General features: G+C 46.6%; 1 protein-coding gene across 1 annotated transcript; it reads right to left on the reverse strand.

Annotated features, from left to right (window-relative positions):
- Positions 1–837: 837 nt before the first annotated feature.
- Positions 838–13,525, reverse strand: LOC123078677 (GDSL esterase/lipase At1g28600). The gene is made up of 4 exons (XM_044501263.1): positions 13,053–13,525; positions 9,108–9,317; positions 8,593–9,018; positions 838–1,184 (listed from the first exon to the last, which is right to left on the reverse strand). Exons 1-4 carry the CDS (start codon positions 13,312–13,314, stop codon positions 976–978), a joined length of 1,107 nt encoding a protein of 368 aa, XP_044357198.1. The 5' UTR covers positions 13,315–13,525; the 3' UTR covers positions 838–975.
- Between the last annotated feature and the right edge of the window lie 5,508 nt (positions 13,526–19,033).

A 19,033-nucleotide genomic window follows, 5' to 3' on the forward strand; every position in this document is an offset into this window, starting at 1 on the left:
GTGCAAACTTGTACATCCAGCAGAGGAGAGGGAGATACGGCATTGCATTTGTACACGAAACTTGTATGGACATTAGAGCATCTCTAGCAGATCCCGCATTCCGTTGGCCCGCAAAATACGTTGCAGTTTGCGAAAAAACGGCTTTGCGGGTCGGCGCGGACGGCCGCAGATGTAGACCCCGCATAACGGACCCGTAAAAAAAAATTCGCGTATATTCTTTCCTGTGTCTTCTTCTTCCTCTCGCCTGTGTTCATAGTCAGCTCTCGTCGTCCACCGTAGTCGCCGAATCGATCCAGGAGCCAGCTCCTCCGTTGTCGGATGGATCCACGAGTTAACTAGCTCGACCGTGGCGGGATGGATCCGGGAGCTAGCTAGTTCGTCCATGGCCGGCTGGATCGAGGAGCTTGCTAGCTAGCTAGGTCGTTCGTGGCCGGATGGATCGAGGAGCTTGCTAGTTAGCTAGCTCGTTCGTGGCCGGGTAACTGCTCGAGTCTTCAGCCGCTGCTCCCGCGATCTACTCCGCAAGCCGACGCCGCAGCAGCGGTAAACGGTGAGTTTCCGATGAGATTCCGGCGAGTTCCGTGGCGGAAGGTCACTGGAGCCCATGTGCGCACGGCGGAATTTCCTTGTTTCGTAGCGTTGACCGGTTTTCGGTCCCCCTTATATTTTGCCTCCAAATCTGCAAAATAAAGGGTCGTGGGGATGGATTCTGAGGGCCTGCAAATTTTTTACGGGTTTGACCGCTTCTGCGGGGTCTATTCGGGACTTTTTTGACATCACAGAACTGAAAACACGGATTTTTATGGATTTAACCGCTTTTGCAGGGTCTGCTAGAGATGCTCTTAAGCCCGCCTATATTCTGAACTGACGCTCTATTATCGTATATTCCACGCATGCATGATATCGGATGATCAGACAATTCTTTACATAATTACGGAAATAATGACTACTCGAGTAAACCGAGGGGAGGTTTCCTCAGCTGGGAGGGCAAGTCTTGGCGAGAGGAAGAGGGGACGAGTGCGGACCATGCAGCACACCGTCGGCGATCACCTTGTACACTGCCTCTGTTGGGTGCGTCCCGTCCCATGAGCCATACGTGGATGGGTCGTCGCATACGGTGCACCCAGGTCTACCGCACGGCACTGTCTGGTTGCCGCAACAGGACAGTAGAGTGTTTGTGATTCCTGCAGTTACAACAGTATATAGAAATTAGTTTCTTCTGGCGGGAATATAGACATCAGTTAGGTGCCTGTTGCCCTCCAATCTCCAGATTAGAAAAATTCAAAAAGGATGGAAAGCCCCTTCCGATTCAAATGTTAAGTTCATTGATAGAAAAAGAATACTTAGCACACAATATATCAAACAGAACTTTTTAATTGTATATATAAAGGGGGTTTGTTCTAAGAATATTGTACCAAGTAATTGACACATAAAAGTATTATGTTTTCACATTGTATCAGTATCGCCGTGCGCATTTGGGAGCAAATCAAGCTTTGGCTCGCGACGGTGGATCTCCACACAAAAGACTAGGACAACATCCTTCTCCACACGGATTGGTGTTGCTTAACGGCCAACATCAACGGCCAAATTTGCATAGGTAGCATGAGAAAAGGGGTTTTTTCCACATCATGCTTGTTTCGTGGTAGATTTGAAACGAGCGTAATGAGAGATTGTGTTGTTGTTTGTAATAGAAATCTCTGAATGGTGCCAAACGAGCAGGATACCACTATTGGTGCCATCCACCAAGAGGAATAAAAATTCCTCGAACGGAGGTTCTAAAGTTTTAGGAACAATGGCCAATGGGGTCAAAGCCAACTTAGTTAAAAAAAAACAATACTAAGTGAACACACAGAAATAATGCTCCAAACATCGGTGTGCTTGGCTCCATAATTCAGGCAACACATGTTCCAAAAGATGATCTCGAGGTTGCAATTCATATAGAAAGGTTTCAATCCAGGTGAGGGGGTGCGTAATTCGTACCTCAACAAAGTGGGCCTGACTAGATAAGAGTCACATCAAAATTGAACTAGCCGCCCATGTACTTCCTACCTCAAAGAAATTTGCGAAGGGAAGAATCATGTCCTCGGCTAGCAGACGTTGGAAAAGATGAGCATCATTGGTAAGGAACTCTTCACTGACGAGGGAATTGTCTTGAATGAGTCCTTGGTGAAGGAGTAGAACTCTCTTAGCTTTCATCTTTGAGTCCAGCCCTCAACCAGCGCCTTAGCAATATGACCACTCCAGGGAGGGTGAAATCTGGCAGTAGTCCCTGCCTCCGTCAGTGAGGGACAGATGAAAGGAACGACGCCTAAGCAAACTGTAGAATGGTTTGTATAAAACCCGCCAGGAAGGAGCAACCTAGACCGGATTGAGAGCGACCTACATAATACACGAGGCTTGAAACAGTAGCCCAATAGACGCGGTTAGGGCTGGTGAGCCACATGGGAGCATGCCACACTAGCAAAAATAGTTATTGAGATGGCCGACATCAGGTGACACCATGAAGCTTCTAGAGACACGAGATCTAAGGTTAGCCTCCCAATGTTCATAGGCGGTTTATCGCTGACAACCTATAACGCATGGACCAGTGGAGCCCCACCAGATGGCTCGAGATCAAAGTTAGGGTCAAGGAGAGGAGGGGTGGGGTTTGAGGAAGATCAAGCCAATGGCCACCAACAAGTAAGGGACCGATAGAGCCCTTCCAAATGGCTCCGGATTAAGGTAGGACACGTGGGATATCCACCACTACAAGAGCGTGGGGTTCGAGAAGGATCAAGCCATTGTCTCTAGGGGATTCCTAGCACGAGGACAACACTTCATTGGCTCTAGTAGAATGGGAGGTTGAGCACGTTGACTAGGTCATCGTCGCATGAGTTTCAAACAAGTTGACTTTGTAGGGGGCCCTCGATCAGCAGAGGAGCACCATTGGTCAGGATGAACGAGCATTCCTATTAGAGGGACCGGGGAACTTGCTTTATCCAAAGGCGACAGAGCAAACATGCTCCGGTGGATTGGTGCCTGACACACGCCAGCAAAGGCAGACATGGGACCCAAGGATTCCTTGCCATCCAAGATAAGCAGGGCACGTGCAAGCATGGTGATGTCGACAGCGCCTGCGACCCATCGCCGTCGTTTTTTGGAATGACATAGAAAACTATCGCCTTCCGGTCACGCGGGGATGCATGGTGGGGACTGGGAGTTCGACGAGTCGGCGTCAATATGGGGCTAAGGGGGAGAGGTGCTCAACAAGCTGGTAGGCCCAATGTTGTTTATCTTTACTACAATCCTCGCGTAGCGAAGTAGCGGGTCACATTCGTTAAGTTTGAAGATACTTTATTTGATAGCGTTCATAATTGAATCAAAAGTGTCGCTACATGAAAAATCTCTATATACACGAAGAAGACGGAAGTTCCCTTAGGTAAAATGACCGAGACAGGGGAAGACAGTAGCACGAGTGACAAACGCTCGGCCTTAGCTGGCTCCACATTGATGGCGACAACATTTTGGGTTGCTACTTCAGAGACATGCCAGGGGCGTCCCGTCGTTGATCGGGCAAATTGGCCAAGATGAACTCAGTGTTCCATTCCACTTGTCTTTCTCCCCAACCCCCTGTTCCTAGAAAATTTTCCTAACGCTCGGCGGCCTCTCCTTACGGACCCTTTCCTTGTTCATTGGACCATCTCCACCCTACCATCCCGGCTACCCACGTCATGACACCTTCTCTCCTCTTGCCAATTAGGACATCCTTATGACGGCGTGTGCGCCACAATTGACGCAGGTCCGTGAGACCCACGCCCATGGCGAGGGGGCGAGAGTCGATGGAGAGCATGGTGGGGAGAGATAAGCGACCAACGCCACAACCATTAATGTTGTGGAGGCGAGGAGAGTGGATGGGAAAGCGGCGGCGGCTGAATCGACGATCCAAACATTTCGGATAGGGTGGTTTCTTCCACGGGAGCATGGGCTAGTCTCGTGAAGCATGGGCCGAACTACTAAAGTGAGTTACAAAAACTAATATAACCAATTTTAGTGTACCTTCTCCCATTTTAGTTCACGGAATACATATGTTCGCTCCATAAAATAAAGTATCTAATTAATTTTTATCATTGATAAGAAAATTAGCTTCGCCAACTTACATGGATTGGCACTGGAACAAAGTGTTGATAACTCATCATGTAGCATGATTTATTCTTCTATCACTACCTGAGTCATTTTCTTTGGTACTGAAAATTTATATAACCATGGTTGTTTCAGTGCATCGAAAAGGATGGTAGCAACTTTGTGAGGACTGGAGTGCTTGATGCGACATGGAGTTTTTTATCCTGAGCTCACCCTCATGAACAATTAAATCAAAATAAATAGAAAAACAATTCAAAAAATCAGAATTTCTTTTTGTGAAAAACGTTGATGAATTCTTCCCAAACGTATCAAAAATCGTGATGAAATGATATTCACGAAGGTCTTGGCAAAAAAAACTGATGATATGATGCTCTGGAGCATCAATTCTTTTTTTGCCCAGGCCTTCAAGAATGTCTTTCATCATTAAAAATGTTGCAAGCAGTTAAATCGGCCATCAATGTTGAAAAACAGGTGTTTTGGAAACCTTTTTACTATATTTTTCGAATTCACGAAGGAGCATGTGTGCTCGGGATAAAAAAAGCACTTTCGTTTTATACTGTTATGTTTTCTACACAAATCTTTATGTGTACCCGAATTCTGGTTGTAGCTATTTATATGTTGGCATTTTCGTAGTTGCTCAATTATGCAAATCATTGAACACGTTTCCATACACCACCCAGGTTTTAGAACATGGAGTCATTACACCGACTACCAAGTGCTTATTATGAGCTATTTGTGATGCATTATATATTTGTTATGGTCTATCATGTAATGCACACCCCATTCAGATTGATGGCCTCACAAATTCACATTTAACTATCAATATCTTTAAATATCTCATCCTATAACAAAAGGTTTAAACCATGCCCAAAATACAAATTATTTATTTTGTATTAGATATCTGAATGTTCTGATTTCTAGAATATATACATCAACATGGACGAGCACGGCAAGACGCGCTTTCCATGATCTAGTTTTTTTAGACAATAGTAGTGAGCTCTTATTTTTGTATATATGGTTTTTCCAAATAAAAGAAGGCAAATAAGGTGGCCCAGGCTCTGACTCGAAGCGAATAAAGCACTACGAGATGTTAGCTGGACTTTTGCCACAACTAATGTTAGAGTTGTGTTGAATATTGTGTACAAGGTAGGTTACAGTTGGACTAGGAGTTGTATTGTGTTTACATAGGATGTGGAGTTGTGTCTTAGTAGGACACTTGTATCCTAGGCCTCTCATATATAGCGAGGGTAGTCACACGATGTAACCTATGCCAACATAATAGCACCGGAACGCAGGGGAAGCCGGCGGCATGTGCCGGTGTCCAGGACGACCGGGTGCGGTATTGTAGCGGTGTCATGGGGAGGAGCGCCCATAGTCAATGCCCCGGGATATATCCATATCGGTGAACCTCGTTAACAAATCTCAATGTCGTGCTCTTATAATTGCTTGGTCCTCGGATGATCGACGGTATGCCTCGGATTTATTCTAACAAATGGTACCATGAGCAAACTTCGATTTGAGGTTGCGGGTGTTGATCGACGAGGTGGGGCAGAATTTCTCGAATCGGTCAGCGGAGAGTCATGCTACTGGAAAAGATCGATGGAGGCGGCGGGAGTTCTGTTCGTGTGAGAAGCAATCGAGGGCTAGCATGCGTACATCTCGGCGAGATCGGATGTGCCGACGGCGGTGTAACAGGTCTGAGTTCGTCTCGGTCCCGCGACGTGCGAAGGCGCTAGGCGCCAAGGTGCTACGTTGGCCCAGGTGCAGAGGCCCAAAAGCTGGCGGGTCCTCGGGGCTAGGCGCTAGAGGCAGACGCAGGCTCAAGGAGCGGAGCGGAAGCGTGGATGAGGCACTGGTGTACGGAAGTGCAAGCTGCAGCCGTTCGTGAGATTTGTTTTGGACAAAAAGGGGATCGAGTCCTCGTTATGACAGCACAAGGCAGCAGACCGATTCAGCGGAAGAACAGATCAGATCGGCCAGAAACAAATCCATTGAAGTACATCGGAAGCAAGGGCAGAGGCAAGGTAAATTTGACAAATTTAACCTATAGACGAAACCAAATCACAGAATGAACTGTCCGTGAAACTATTTCACGCGGCTGACTCGTGGCGTCTAGCTCTCAGGCGCTGCACTAGTGCAACGCCTGGGAGCTAGGCGCTGCACTAGTGCAATGCCTGGGAGCTAGGCGCTGCACTAGTGCAACGCCTAGGAGCTAGGCGCTACACTGTATGTATAGTGTGGCGCCTAGCTCTTAGTCGCTGTACACTGACTTAGTAATTTTCTGATCACACGGGTGCGACGCTGGCCGTGTAGCGCCTATCTGTGAGGCGTCGCACAGTGTAGTGTGGCGCCTTTGTGTCGGGCGTCACACAAAAAGGTCAGCCGCGTGAAATAGTTTCACGGATAGTTCATTCTGTGATTTGATTTCGTCTATAGGTCAAATTTGTTAAATTTGCCTAGAGGCAAAGCAATAGCTTAGCATCGGAAGTTGAGCCAAGGGAAGAGCCGTCACGTGAAGACCAGCTAGTTGAATCGCTGGTAGTCCACGAAGGTTCCGTTCGTGCACTTGAGGATTACGGGAAGACTGCTCGGTTATTTTCGCAAGGTCAGCTGTACAAAGAACCATGGCGCCATCGGGTACCAGGTTTGAGGTGTAGAAGTTCAACGAAACTAGAAGCTTTGGGTTATAGCAGACAAGGGTGAAAGATTTGTTGGCACAACAAGGATGCTTGAAGGAGTTGCGGGAAGTCATGTCAGTTAAGATGGAATTATCAGGTGATGGATCAGGTGATGGACGGAGATTCGCAGAAGACGGTTTGGGAGCCTCGAGTGTGTCGTACAGTCAAACGAGTTCAGCTGGGTCGGACTAGGCAGTCTGACGGATCGACGCAAGTCGGTTGGTACAGAAGACGGTGGTGGAATCAGCGACGACAACATAGGAGCGTGATGCTGATGGTGACCGACTTCTATGGCGTGGAAACACATGGCGCGGTCCGAGGGCTTGTGCGGCTTCGACACGGCTATGGCGTAGGGTTGATTCAAGACGGTGCACATGAGAGCTTGAAGTCAACGGGGCGCGGGGGTGGATTGCTCATCTACATGGAGTCATGTTAAAGGTGGAGCTGGAGTCTGGAAGACTTCACTCGGTGCTGATTGAGGGGCTACGGCGTAAGTCGACAGAGAGTCGAAGCCTATTCAGCGAGAAAAAGCGAGGGACACGTAGTTCAGACTGGAGCCCAGTGGTCTGATGGAAGTGTGAAACTCGTCATTGGTCTGTGATGATCGATGGTACTCTGCAGTTGGGGTTGAGTGGTGTGGGTTTGCGACCCTTGAGACTCGACCGGGACAGCGGAGGCTCGACGCGATAATAGCGGCGAGGCGTGCGGTATGCACGGGACATGGAGACGGGCCAGGGCTCTGATGGTCATATATGTGGTGAGACAACTGTGAATTTGACTCGAGTGACTACAAGCAATGGTGAAATTCCTTCAAGTTTCAGACAGGCGGTCAAGAAAGGAGTGGTGATGTTGAGATCAGGTAACTCTTATGTGTGACACCCAATATGTGAGTTGTTCACTTTCAGGTCAGTGGTCAGTATGTGATGGCGTTGGACTGATACTCTGAAAGTTAGAAGCACAAACTAGAGTAACAAGAAACTTAATTTTGCTCGAGTGTTGACTGTGGTCAAGAAAAGAAGAGACTACAAGTTGCAGGTGGAGCCCTATGGAGTCTTTGGAGTAGCAGCGGTACTCACGGGACAAGCTCAAGTTCAATGTACATGGAAGTTTGACGCATTGACGAATTCAAGGTGGTGAAGAATATTCGCCAAGGTGGAGTTCGTTAGAGTTGTGTCGAATATTGTGCACAAGGTTGGTTACAGTTGGACTAGGAGTTGTATTGTGTTTACATAGGATGTGGAGTTGTGTCCTAGTAGGACACTTGTATCCTAGGACTTTCATATATAGCGAGGGTAGACACACGATATAACTTATGCCAACATAATAGCACCGGAACGCAGGGAAAGCCGGCGGCATGTGCCGGTGTTTAGGGCGACCAGGTGCGTATTGTAACGGTGTCATGGGAAGGAGCGCCCATAGTCAATGCCTCGGGATGTATCCATATCGGTAAACCTCATTAATAAATCTCGGTGTCGTGCTCTTATGATTGTTTGATCCTCGAATGATCGACGGTATGCCTCGGATTTATTCTAATAGCTAAGGCTGGAGGCCCAACTATCATAGCAAACTGGCCACCACACGGCGTGCTTGTTGCTGTTGCTGCTGCCTTTTATGGCCACAGCCGCATAACTACATGTGCTCGTCCCTGTGTCACTCTGTACTCGCCCACAGTGTTTCCAAAGAAACAGAGGTATACCGAAGGAACAGCTACGAGATTGGTGAAATGTCGCCATCACAACGCAATGAGCCAAAAAAGGAGAAGAAGAGGCGGTCGCGCGCACACGTACGTACGTACCTAGCCTTTCGGGGGCCTGGAAGATGCTCATCATGGCGCCGTACCAGTCGGCGTAGACGATGGTGACGTCCGGGTGGCGGAGCCGGAGCGCGCCGAGCCGCGCCGTGAGGACCCGGTTGTGGTACTCGGCGAACCTGTTGAACCACGCGAGGCACCCCGTCCGCGCGTCGTAGTCCCCGGCCCTGGCGCTCCGGAACCGCCGCAGGTACAGCGGCGCGCACCCGAAGGGCAGGTTCCCGGGCACCATGAACGCCCTCGCGCCCATCCCGATCAGCTCCTCGACCGCCGCGGCCAGCTTCTCGACGACGGCCGGCACGAACGCCCGCACCCTCTCGCGCGGCATGCCGCTCGAGAAGGCGAAGTTGTAGTCGTTGCCCCCAATCTCGCCCAGCGCCACCAGCGCGTCGGCCAGCACGTTGGTGCCGGCTGGGAAATGCCACGTACGTACGCGATGTCAGCGATTGGCTGATTCACGAAGATTGTGGTGCAGGTTGTCTACGTAGATTAAGACTTACTGTTCTGCTGCGCGAGCTGCTGCATGTGGGCCCTGAACCAGATCATCTGCGTGTCGAGCGAGAAGGGGGTGATGTCCATCCCCTTGCCGGCGAAGAAGGAGCCGTTGTTGGCGGTGGCCGAGATGATGGCGAAGTTGGCGCCGTGCTCGAAGTCCGCCGGGGCCGTGCTCGTCCGGATGGCCGTCACATTGGCCAGCCCAAGCTCCTGCGCTGCAACGAATGAACGCCAAGCAAGGCTCCATCGTAAGTGGTAGCGGTACAGTACATTGTGCATGATTGTACATCATGAACCGTAGGATAGTTAAGGCAGGTACGTAAACCGTTGAAGAAGGTTCGTGGGTGCCCTTTCAATCGGGAACGTCTAGGTAAGCGATGGGTCCATGCATGACTGACAGTATCGTGCAAGTTCTTTATTTTTTTTCAGTATCGTGCACAGTTTAATTGGCAAGTAGTCGCTGTCAAACGTGCACAGTTTAGAGGGCCATGGCCCTGTTTATATCCTAATTAAGAACGTAATTGTACTCGTATAAGCACGTAGTATTCCCCGCAAAAAAAAAAGTATAAGCACGTAGTACATACAAGCCCTGTGCATGAGCAAGCCAGGTGTCTTAAGCTTTTTAACATGGTATGCACTATGCATCACAGTGGAGGAGGATACGTAATATGTTCCGTTGGATCTACGACTCTTCCGATTATGTTGGCTTCTTTCGGCGCCGCGATCTGATAGGACCGTGGTCTTGATGATTTTTCGTCAAGGATCAACAATATTACTAGACTGGCTCTTACGTTGCAGCGGCATGTCATCGGCCCGTTCTACAAGAAGACTGATGACTGAGGGGACTTTAAAACAATTTCTTTATTTTTCAGTTTTTTTCCTATTGGTAAAATGATCTACTGCTTTTTGGCCAAAAAAATTAGTGGATCTTGACTATTCTCCGCTAAGTTGAGTTTTGATGCATTTTCTATTTTGAACTAAATACCATCAAGCAAGAGATAATTTGTAGACAAAAAAATACAAGAGTGTATAGGTATCCCTCACCGGAGAATTGGTCCATCTAATAGAGATAGTTTCATTTCTTCGTACTTGCTCGAATATGGTGTTTAGGTCAGATAGTTCGTAATGGTGATTTAGCAATAGTTATTTCGTTGTCGCCTGAGAAATAGGAAAGCTGAAAAAAAAATTGTGCACCTCTTGTAGTCCTATAGTTGGCATTACTAGTAGAACCCTAGTTATCATCTATCCCCACTCATCTTCTATCGACGATTTCGAGGAAGCCCTTTGCTTGCACACCGTTCTTTGGCATTCTGGAGGGCCTATAGGATCCATTATATTTTTCTATTGATAGTAGATGCCAACATAGATAGGCAGGTGACAACACAGAGTAGTGGCTTCCTAGTTTAGTCTAGATCAGTTGATGGCAGCCTAGGCTGGTGTAGAAGCCATCGACCGGGTGAGTGCGGGTCATCAACAATGGATTGTAGCACGAAAATGATGCACTTACGGAGAGAATCCTACAGGCGGACTTGTTCTTTCCTAATTCATCCCTTCCCCCCTGAATTTGCGGTGGGGAGCCCTCCTTCCCCCAACTAATTGATAGCAGCTTAGTCCGTGAGCCTCAGCCCGTAGTGAATTGCCCGTAATTGTAGCACTGTTGGGATTGTAGTGGTGGAGAACATGAAAATTCGGGGGATATGGCACTCGACATCATCCTTCTTCTTTTGATGTGTAGTGCTCGGTCTACATAAACAAGGCATATAATCTTTTAGGAGAATTGATTCAACTTCTATAGATTTGTGCACGTAGACATGTTACAACGACACAATGATATCGACAATCTCATATATGATATATCCATTATTGGTTGGATCCTAACTATCAGGTTGTGTTGTGGTGATATCCTTAGAGTTAAGGCCATTGAACCGGCATTTTTCCCGCAAAAAAAAATTGGTCAGCCCGGAAACCGTCTCAACCCTAACCGCATTATATTCTTTTATATTCTGGAAGGCACTGTCTTGTAGCATTGCAACATGTTTTCTGGTTAAAACCCTTTGGTATGGTTGCGATGATGATGCAAGTGATATCCCTTCATACATGCAGTTATATAAAGGCTTGTCCTTCACTAGACTCTCCATTATGTAGTTTTTGTCCAGTTGTTGATATATTTTTGTCGGGGGGGGGGGGGGGGGGGGGATTGATTTGTGCTATGATACCATGATAAAAAAATTAATTGGTTAAGAGGCCAAGAATAAATCTATGATATATATTTTTTGAGAAGGGGTTTTCGCACAATTGTTCCTTAATCAATCGTGTGGTAGGTGTGTGTATCTGTGTTTGTATATTTTTTGCCCGGGATAGTTATCTCTGATTAACCGGGAAATTCTCTTCTTCTTAAATCTATGATATTTAGGAAGAACATAAAAGGTATGATCTTTATAGTAGAGGCCTCTAATTCTAGCAACAAAAACGCACGTGGTACTTGAGGCATTGTACCTTTAATATTTGTATTAACTTCCATACATGTCGCTTCCTATGGAAAATATATCTTTCGGTATATCAATTAACTGATTATACTTTGGTTATCAAAACTATAGTAACGACTTTGTTGTATGATCTTTAGTACCAGAGATTTTGACTCTTAACTAGCACGGAGAAGTTCTTGTTCTTGTCACTAGTCAAAATATATGGCAGCCTACTGACATGGAAAAAGATACTAGTAAAGATCATACATTTCCATGGGGAAATAGGAAAAGTGGAAAACAAATCAGATTTCTTTTCTCATAAATGAAATAAAATGGCCAGACAAATTAGCTATATTACAAAAAAAATAAAAACCAATAATTCCTTGGTGCAGGGGAATCAGAGAGTTTAAAAATACATATCAAAATAGCTTTATCAAGGTCCCTGGTTTTACTAGTAATTTTTTTTCTTGTTGGCTATTTAGAAGTTCCAGGATCATTTGGTAAATTTCTTGGAATATTTTATTTATACAAAATCTCATGTTTGTTTTCATCCAATTTATGTTTTTTCATGTATTCTTCCAATTTCTTGTTGAGAAAGTCAGATATATTTCAAAAAAGGATCTAACATGCCATTTCTGTTTTGTTTTTACTTCTTACGGACATGCTTGGTTTGTTAAACCATCGTCTTTCTTTCTTTCTTTCTTTCTTGAGAAACACTGATTACAAATTCAATTCGGAACTAATGTGTTTGGATCAAAATAAAATCAGCAAATAGTAAGAGACCAAAAAAGTAAATTTTAATTAGGACAAGAGTGTGAATGTGAAATCCTTTTAATAGATTATGCAGTGAATGCAAAAAAAAAAACTCACTCCTTGGGCAGGAAGAGCATTTACAACAAGCAACTTATCTAAAAAATCCCTCTTGTCTATTTTTTTTCTCTTCCTTTTTCTATGTCTCTCTATTTTTTAACAGGAATGTTATAAATCTGATGTCAGATTTTAACCGTTTCCCTGTGAACAGCCAGATTCGTCATGCAAAAATAGATAAAGTTATCATGCTTGTGTATAAGAATTTGCCATGTTCTAAAGTGAAAGTTGCCACATAGTGTAAAAGAATGATATGTTGTAGCGAGTAATTGCCATGTGTTTGATCGGAATCCAACGCACCGAAGGATGTCAGATTTTTAACCCTAAGAATCTGACGTGCCTTTTTAAAAGCATTTTCTATATCTCTCTTTGATGCCACTTACAGAAATAGCTAACATGATTTTTGTTGGATATACTCCCGGAGTAGTGCGAGCGCAAATTTGCGAACGACGCCCCCGGAGTTGACACCACCGTGTTCGAGGGAACAGAAAAGATGGAATTCCGTGAAAGATACAAGTTGCGGAATGCACACTAATGCCGTTACACACGGAGCTGAGAAGCTCCTAAGCAAAACGCTGAAAGAAATTAAGGAAATGCAGACGCAAGCAGTTTGCTCACCGATGAAGTCGATGACGAGGCGGCCGTCGCTGGCTCGGCCGGTCGGACGGCCAAAGAACGTCGTCCCGTACGGCGGCGCTCCGTACGGGCTCGGGTTCTTCGCCGTCAGACGCACGTAGTTGCCGGTGTCGGTGAGGGAGTCGCCGAAGCTGAAGATGCGCGAGTAGCAGCTGAGCGCCGAGCTGCCGCTCCCAAGGCCCAGGACCAGGAGAGCATGCCACACGGCGAGCGCCAGCGAGAAATGGCCTCCTAGGAACCACATAGGATGGCACTGGTATTTACCAGCCGCGGCCGGTCGCTCAGCAAGTGAGCCGCGAGCGTGGCCGAAGAAGCAGAGAGGGAAATGAGAAGAGCATGAGCTAGCTTAGCTTGGCCAAGTGGGCAGGGCAGCCGGTGTTTCCTGTTGAGCGTTTGCGGAGAGCTCGGGAAGCCATTATGAAGGCATATATGCCCGAAAGCGTCCTCGTATGCGCCTTCTAGCGTACGTTATACTAGGGTCGGCCCCATGTAATTTCTCTACCTTCTACAATGGAATGATACCCATCGTGCGTATTCGCAAAAAAGTTAGGCATATATCATATATGAGTGTGCAGGGGATGATGAATGACAGGTTGCCGTCCAAGGATTGCAAGGACCCAAGGACACGATCAACAAGGATGTAGACAACACTGCAATGGATGGATACCAGCATAAATACGTACAGGCATGCCTGTGAAACGCCAAACTAACCGAGCAATTAATTAACACTTTTTCTCGTAAAAAAAATCTTGCATTGCCAATCACATACTATGTTATTTTACCTCCCCACGTCGACAAGCATGCACGCCCAACGGTCCTGAGCGAAGAGTAGGCACAACACATTTCACCATCTCATTTTCATGGGTGAATCGAGGAGGACATGAGCAGCCAGATAGCGTGATGCAGATCGGGTTGTCCAAGGGCGATTGATTGTCTGTGGACTCTACCTCTTTGCTCGGTCTTTCTATCTTGTTTGTTTCCCGGCAGAGGTTCACAAAATGGTGGCCCGGGTGGCCCAGGTCCAGGAACGTGTGGGTCTTAACGAAATTGGCAGGCGTTCACTTGTCATTTTGTTCGCTTCCGTGATTTGAAGGGCATGTGCGCAGTCGATTTCAGCTAAAGGTAGATTGACTGCGTTTGAGCAAGGTGAGCAGCAGTTCGCGGACGATAGAACTTGGCTGGAGGTTTTTTTTTTAAACGGAGGCAAAAGAATTGCCTCATCTATTAAATGAGAAGGATAGAGTTTTTTGAAGTGTTACAAGACCTGACCCAACACCCATCACGGCCTGACAATTACTCGCTTATTACAATTTTCCCTAGTTTCTTAGCGCCGGCGGTTACCCAAAGCTTTGCCTCATCAGTTACAAGTTGGAGAAGGCTTGTAGGGGCGCGCCCTTGTGCCGAAATACCCTAGCGTTTCTCTCATTCCAAATTGTCCACGAGACAAGCATAGTGAGGGAGGCCATAGCTCGCCTGTGGGGGTTCGTCATGTCGGTCCCCTTGTCCCACCATTCGAAGAGGGATGCGTGGAGATGCCAAGTGGTGGTGTCCATGTGCGCAAGCCCAAATTTTTGGATGAGCATGTTGTAAAAGTATGATGAAGCGTCTCAACCCTCTCGTAAGAGGGCCGCTGGATATATATTGATTCAGGCGAGACAAACCTCTCGTAGGCGTTTACAATACGTGAGACAGAGACAGAAGAAGAGATAGAAACTTAAACAGAGAACTATCCCAACTAAACTCTATCTATGAGAGAGAAACTTGCAACGCAAGAGAGGGGAGAGGAGGCGTGACATGTAGTCACGTTACAATGTTTAACACCCGCCCTTAATCACAACTGTGCAAGTTGAGATTATGCTTGAATTCTTCTAAGCGTCTAGCTGGTAACGCTTTTGTGAATCCATCTGCAAGCTGATCTTTGGAGGGGATGAACCTGACCTCTAACTGTTTATTTGCAACTCGTTCTCTGACAAAATGAAAGTCTATCTCAATATGTTTGGTCTTGGCATGAAACACCGGATTAGCAGACAGATAAGTAGCACCCAGATTATCACACCAAAGACATGGAGGTTGACCTTGTGGGACTCCAAGTTCTTTCAACATAGACTGCACCCAAATGACTTCAGCTGTAGCATTTGCTAGTGCTTTATATTCTGCTTCAGTACTTGACCTGGAAACAGTAGCTTGTTTCTTTGCACACCACGAGACCAAGTTTGGACCATAAAAGATAGCAAACCCACCAGTAGATCTCCTATCATCAAGACAACCGGCCCAATCCGCATCGGTGAAGGCACTAATACGAGTAGAGGAGGATTTCCTGAAAGTCAAACCAAGACTTATTGTACCTTTTACATACCTCAAAATACGCTTTGCTGCTGTCCAATGAGCAGTGGTGGGTGCATGCAAAAACTGACAAACTTTGTTGACTGCAAAGGAGATATCAGGTTGAGTAAGAGTTAAATACTGAAGAGCTCCAACAATGCTTCTGTAACTGATATTATCTTCCTGATTCAAGAGTTCTCCTTCATGCAAAATCAACGATTCTGAGCTCGATAATGGTGTTGGCGAAGACTTGCAATCTTTCATGCCAACTCTGCTTAATAGATCATGTGCATACTTTGCTTGCGACAGCTGAATACCATCTTTGATTTTCTTAACTTCAATACCTAGGAAAAAGTGCAGATCTCCTAGATCCTTGAGAGCAAATTCTGAACTTAAATCTTTAAGTAATCCTGTTATTGCCTCATTAGATGAACTAGTCACAATAATATCATCAACATATATGAGAACAAAGATCAAAGTCTTGAACTTGTTGTAAATAAACAGTGAGGCGTCAGACTTTGATGGAACAAACCCTAGTGCTTGCAGCTTTGTACTTAGGCGAGAGTACCATGCCCTGGGAGCTTGCTTCAATCCATATAAGGACTTATCAAGTTTGCAAACATGGAAAGGTGCATTGTTGTCCTCAAATCCTGGGGGTTGTTTCATGTAAACTTCCTCTTCCAGAACACCATGAAGAAACGCATTCTGCACATCTAGCTGTCTAAGGCCCCATCCCCTAGAAACAGCAATGGATAACACAAGACGAATGGAAGCAGATTTGACAACTAGACTGAAAGTGTCCTCATAGTCAATACCATACCGCTGCTTAAAACCCTTGGCCACAGGTCTGGCTTTGTAACGATCAACAGTGCCATCTGATTTTCTTTTAGTCCTATAGACCCATTTGCAGTCAATCAGATTTTTACCTTGCGGTCGAGGAACTAAATGCCAAGTCTTGTTTTTCTGCAGTGCTGAATATTCCTCCTCCATTGCTTGTTTCCATTTAGGATCACCAAAAGCTTCATGCAAAGTGCGAGGTTCACCTGATAGACATGCTAGACCAAATTTAGAAATATTTTTGTAATTGATGCGATTGTAACTCCCCGTTGTAGATGTGTGCGTGGCGGTGTAGTCGCAGCAGCAGGAGTGTTTGGCGCATCAAATCCAGGTGGAGCCATAGGATAGGTTGGTGCAGCAGAAGTTGCTGCAGAAGATCCACAAGGAGCAGCTGGAGGCGGATCAGTTGGAGGCAGCGGATTAGTTGGAGGCGATCCCGAGATGGAAGTGCGGGGCACCGCACGAGCGCCTGGGGACGCAACAGCGCCAGCAGACACGCGCACGCGCGGGCTGTCGGCTCGGTCGGGAGGCGCGGCTCGATCAGGAGTCGGAGCAGAGGAGCCCAAGCCCGCCACGTGCCCCGTGGGCCGGCTGGAGACTGGCTGCTCGCGCGTGGAAGGGTCGTCGGTGGGCGTCACGGAGCCCGAAGGAGATCGCCCTGGAGCGCCTGTCGCACCTGGCGACCCAAATCCCGACGAAGATGGCGCGTCAGACTCGTCCGTCGCGGATCCCAAACCAGATTCGCGCAGGGTTGAATTGGCAGCTTGTAGGCGCATGAAATATTGATCATTTGGCACAAAATTGACATCATTTTCAGCACCGTTTCCTCCTCTGTTTGATCCTGCATCGTCACACTCAGCCAGGGGGTTAGGAGGGTTACTCACAGATGAGTCATGACAGTTATTAGCACCCCCATAATGGACATCGGAGACATTAGAAGGAAGCAACAAAATTTCTAGGCGAAGGAGAGCCCCGGCATTTGGGTGGAGTTTTTCGAAAGGGAATTGAGTCTCATCAAAAACAACATTTCAAGAGATATAAACTCGCCCACTAGACACATCAAGACATTTAACTCCTTTGGGTTTGGCACTATAGCCAAGAAAGACACACTGAGTAGAGCGAAACATGAGTTTGCGTTTGTTGTAAGGACGCAAATTCGGCCAACAAGCACAGCCAAAAACACGAAGAGATGTGTAGACAGGTTTAGTATGCAAGAGACGTTCTGTGGGAGTTTCATTGTTCATAACACGACTAGGAAGAATATTGATGAGATGCACAGCAGTAAGAAAAGCTTCATCCCAAAATTTAAGAGGCATAGATGCAGTAGCAAGTAAAGCAAGGCCAACTTCAACAATATGCCTATGCTTACGTTCCGCGGAACCATTCTGTTGATGAGCATGTGGACAAGAGACATGATGGGAGATTCCTATTTGTTGGAAGAAAGAGTCTAATTTTTCGTACTCACCACCCCAATCAGATTGTACAGCAAGGATCTTGCTATTAAATTGGCGTTCAAAAAGAGCTTGAAAGTTGTGAAAGACTTGAAACACGTCAGATCTTTTCTTGAGAAGATAAAGCCAAGTATATTTGCTGTAATCATCAATGAAACTAACATAATAGGTATGTCTCCCAACGGAGGAGGGAGCGGGACCCCATACACCAGAAAAAACAAGTTCCAAAGGTTTAACAGAAATACTAGTGGAAACGGGATATGGTAATTGATGACTTTTAGCTCTCTGACATGAATCACAAATAGTGTCTGAACTATGCTCACCAACAGTTGGGAGCTTATTTTTACTAAGAACTTGATGAACAATAGAAAAGGCAGGGTGGCCTAAACGATGATGCCATCTATCTAAGGAAAGTTTGATGACACCGAGCACTTGTTTATTGAATCTCCTAAACTTCGGAATCAACCTGTAGAGTCCATCCACGCATCTACCTCGATAAATTATTCTCCTCGTGGCTTGGTCCTTGATGAAAAAGAAGAATGTGTGAAACTCTAGAAACACATGATTGTCAAGGGCAATACGATGAACAGAAAGGAGACTTTTTGAAGTACTAGGAACATGAAGAACATTATTTAGATGAATGTCTTTATGTGGGGTTTTAATAACTGAATGACCAACATGACTTATCTCCATATCTCTCCCATCGGCGTTATGGACTTGATCACGAGCATGGTACCTCTCATGCATGGTGATCTTCTCAAGTTCACCAGTTATGTGTTCCGTGGCACCCATGTCCGCGTACCAGTTTGTGTCAACTCCGTAGGAAGTGTCGACGGCAGCCGCTACCTTCTTCTTCCTGGAGTTATCCTCTGCATAGCGCCATTTGCAATCCTTTGCAATATGTTTAGGTTTCTTACAGATTTGACAAACAACATCTTGTGAGGAACCACCACCATGATTTTGATAGTTGTTGCTGTTGTAGCCTCCATTGTAGCCATTATCATGGCCGCCACCGTAACCAGCGTTCTGGCCACGGTAGCCACCGCCGTGAGGATGACCCCCACCATAGCCGACGGATTGGCCGCCACCACCATAGCTGTTGGGGCCGCGGTAGCCGCCACCTCCTTGGCCAGGATGTCCGCCGCTGCCCTGGCCAGGGTAGGTGCCACCGCCGCTGTTGTTATCCTTGCGCGGCCGCCCCTTGTAGAAGCCGCCACCACCACCGCGGCTGCGTCCAGCCAGATTGGCCGAAGACTTGAAGCCGCCGACACCACTGCTATGAAAAAGTTCAACACGCTGGTCGAAGTTGCTCACCATAGAGAAGATATCGTCGACGGAGGCTTGATCGGTGCG

Source organism: Triticum aestivum, chromosome 3D (genome assembly GCF_018294505.1).
Source record: "Triticum aestivum cultivar Chinese Spring chromosome 3D, IWGSC CS RefSeq v2.1, whole genome shotgun sequence".
NCBI classification, from domain to species: Eukaryota; Viridiplantae; Streptophyta; class Magnoliopsida; order Poales; family Poaceae; genus Triticum; species Triticum aestivum.

What these genes read in the sequence shown, in the direction of transcription:
- LOC123078677 (XM_044501263.1), bottom strand. Translation starts at nt 13,314, where the DNA reads ATGTGGTTCCTAGGAGGCCATTTCTCGCTGGCGCTCGCCGTGTGGCAT. An exon ending in GCAGCTCGCGCAGCAGAACA is followed by an intron (nt 9,019 to 9,107) that starts GTAAGTCTTAAT and finishes GGCATTTCCCAG; the next exon opens with CCGGCACCAACGTGCTGGCC. An exon ending in CCAGGCCCCCGAAAGGCTAG is followed by an intron (nt 1,185 to 8,592) that starts GTACGTACGTAC and finishes TTGTAACTGCAG; the next exon opens with GAATCACAAACACTCTACTG.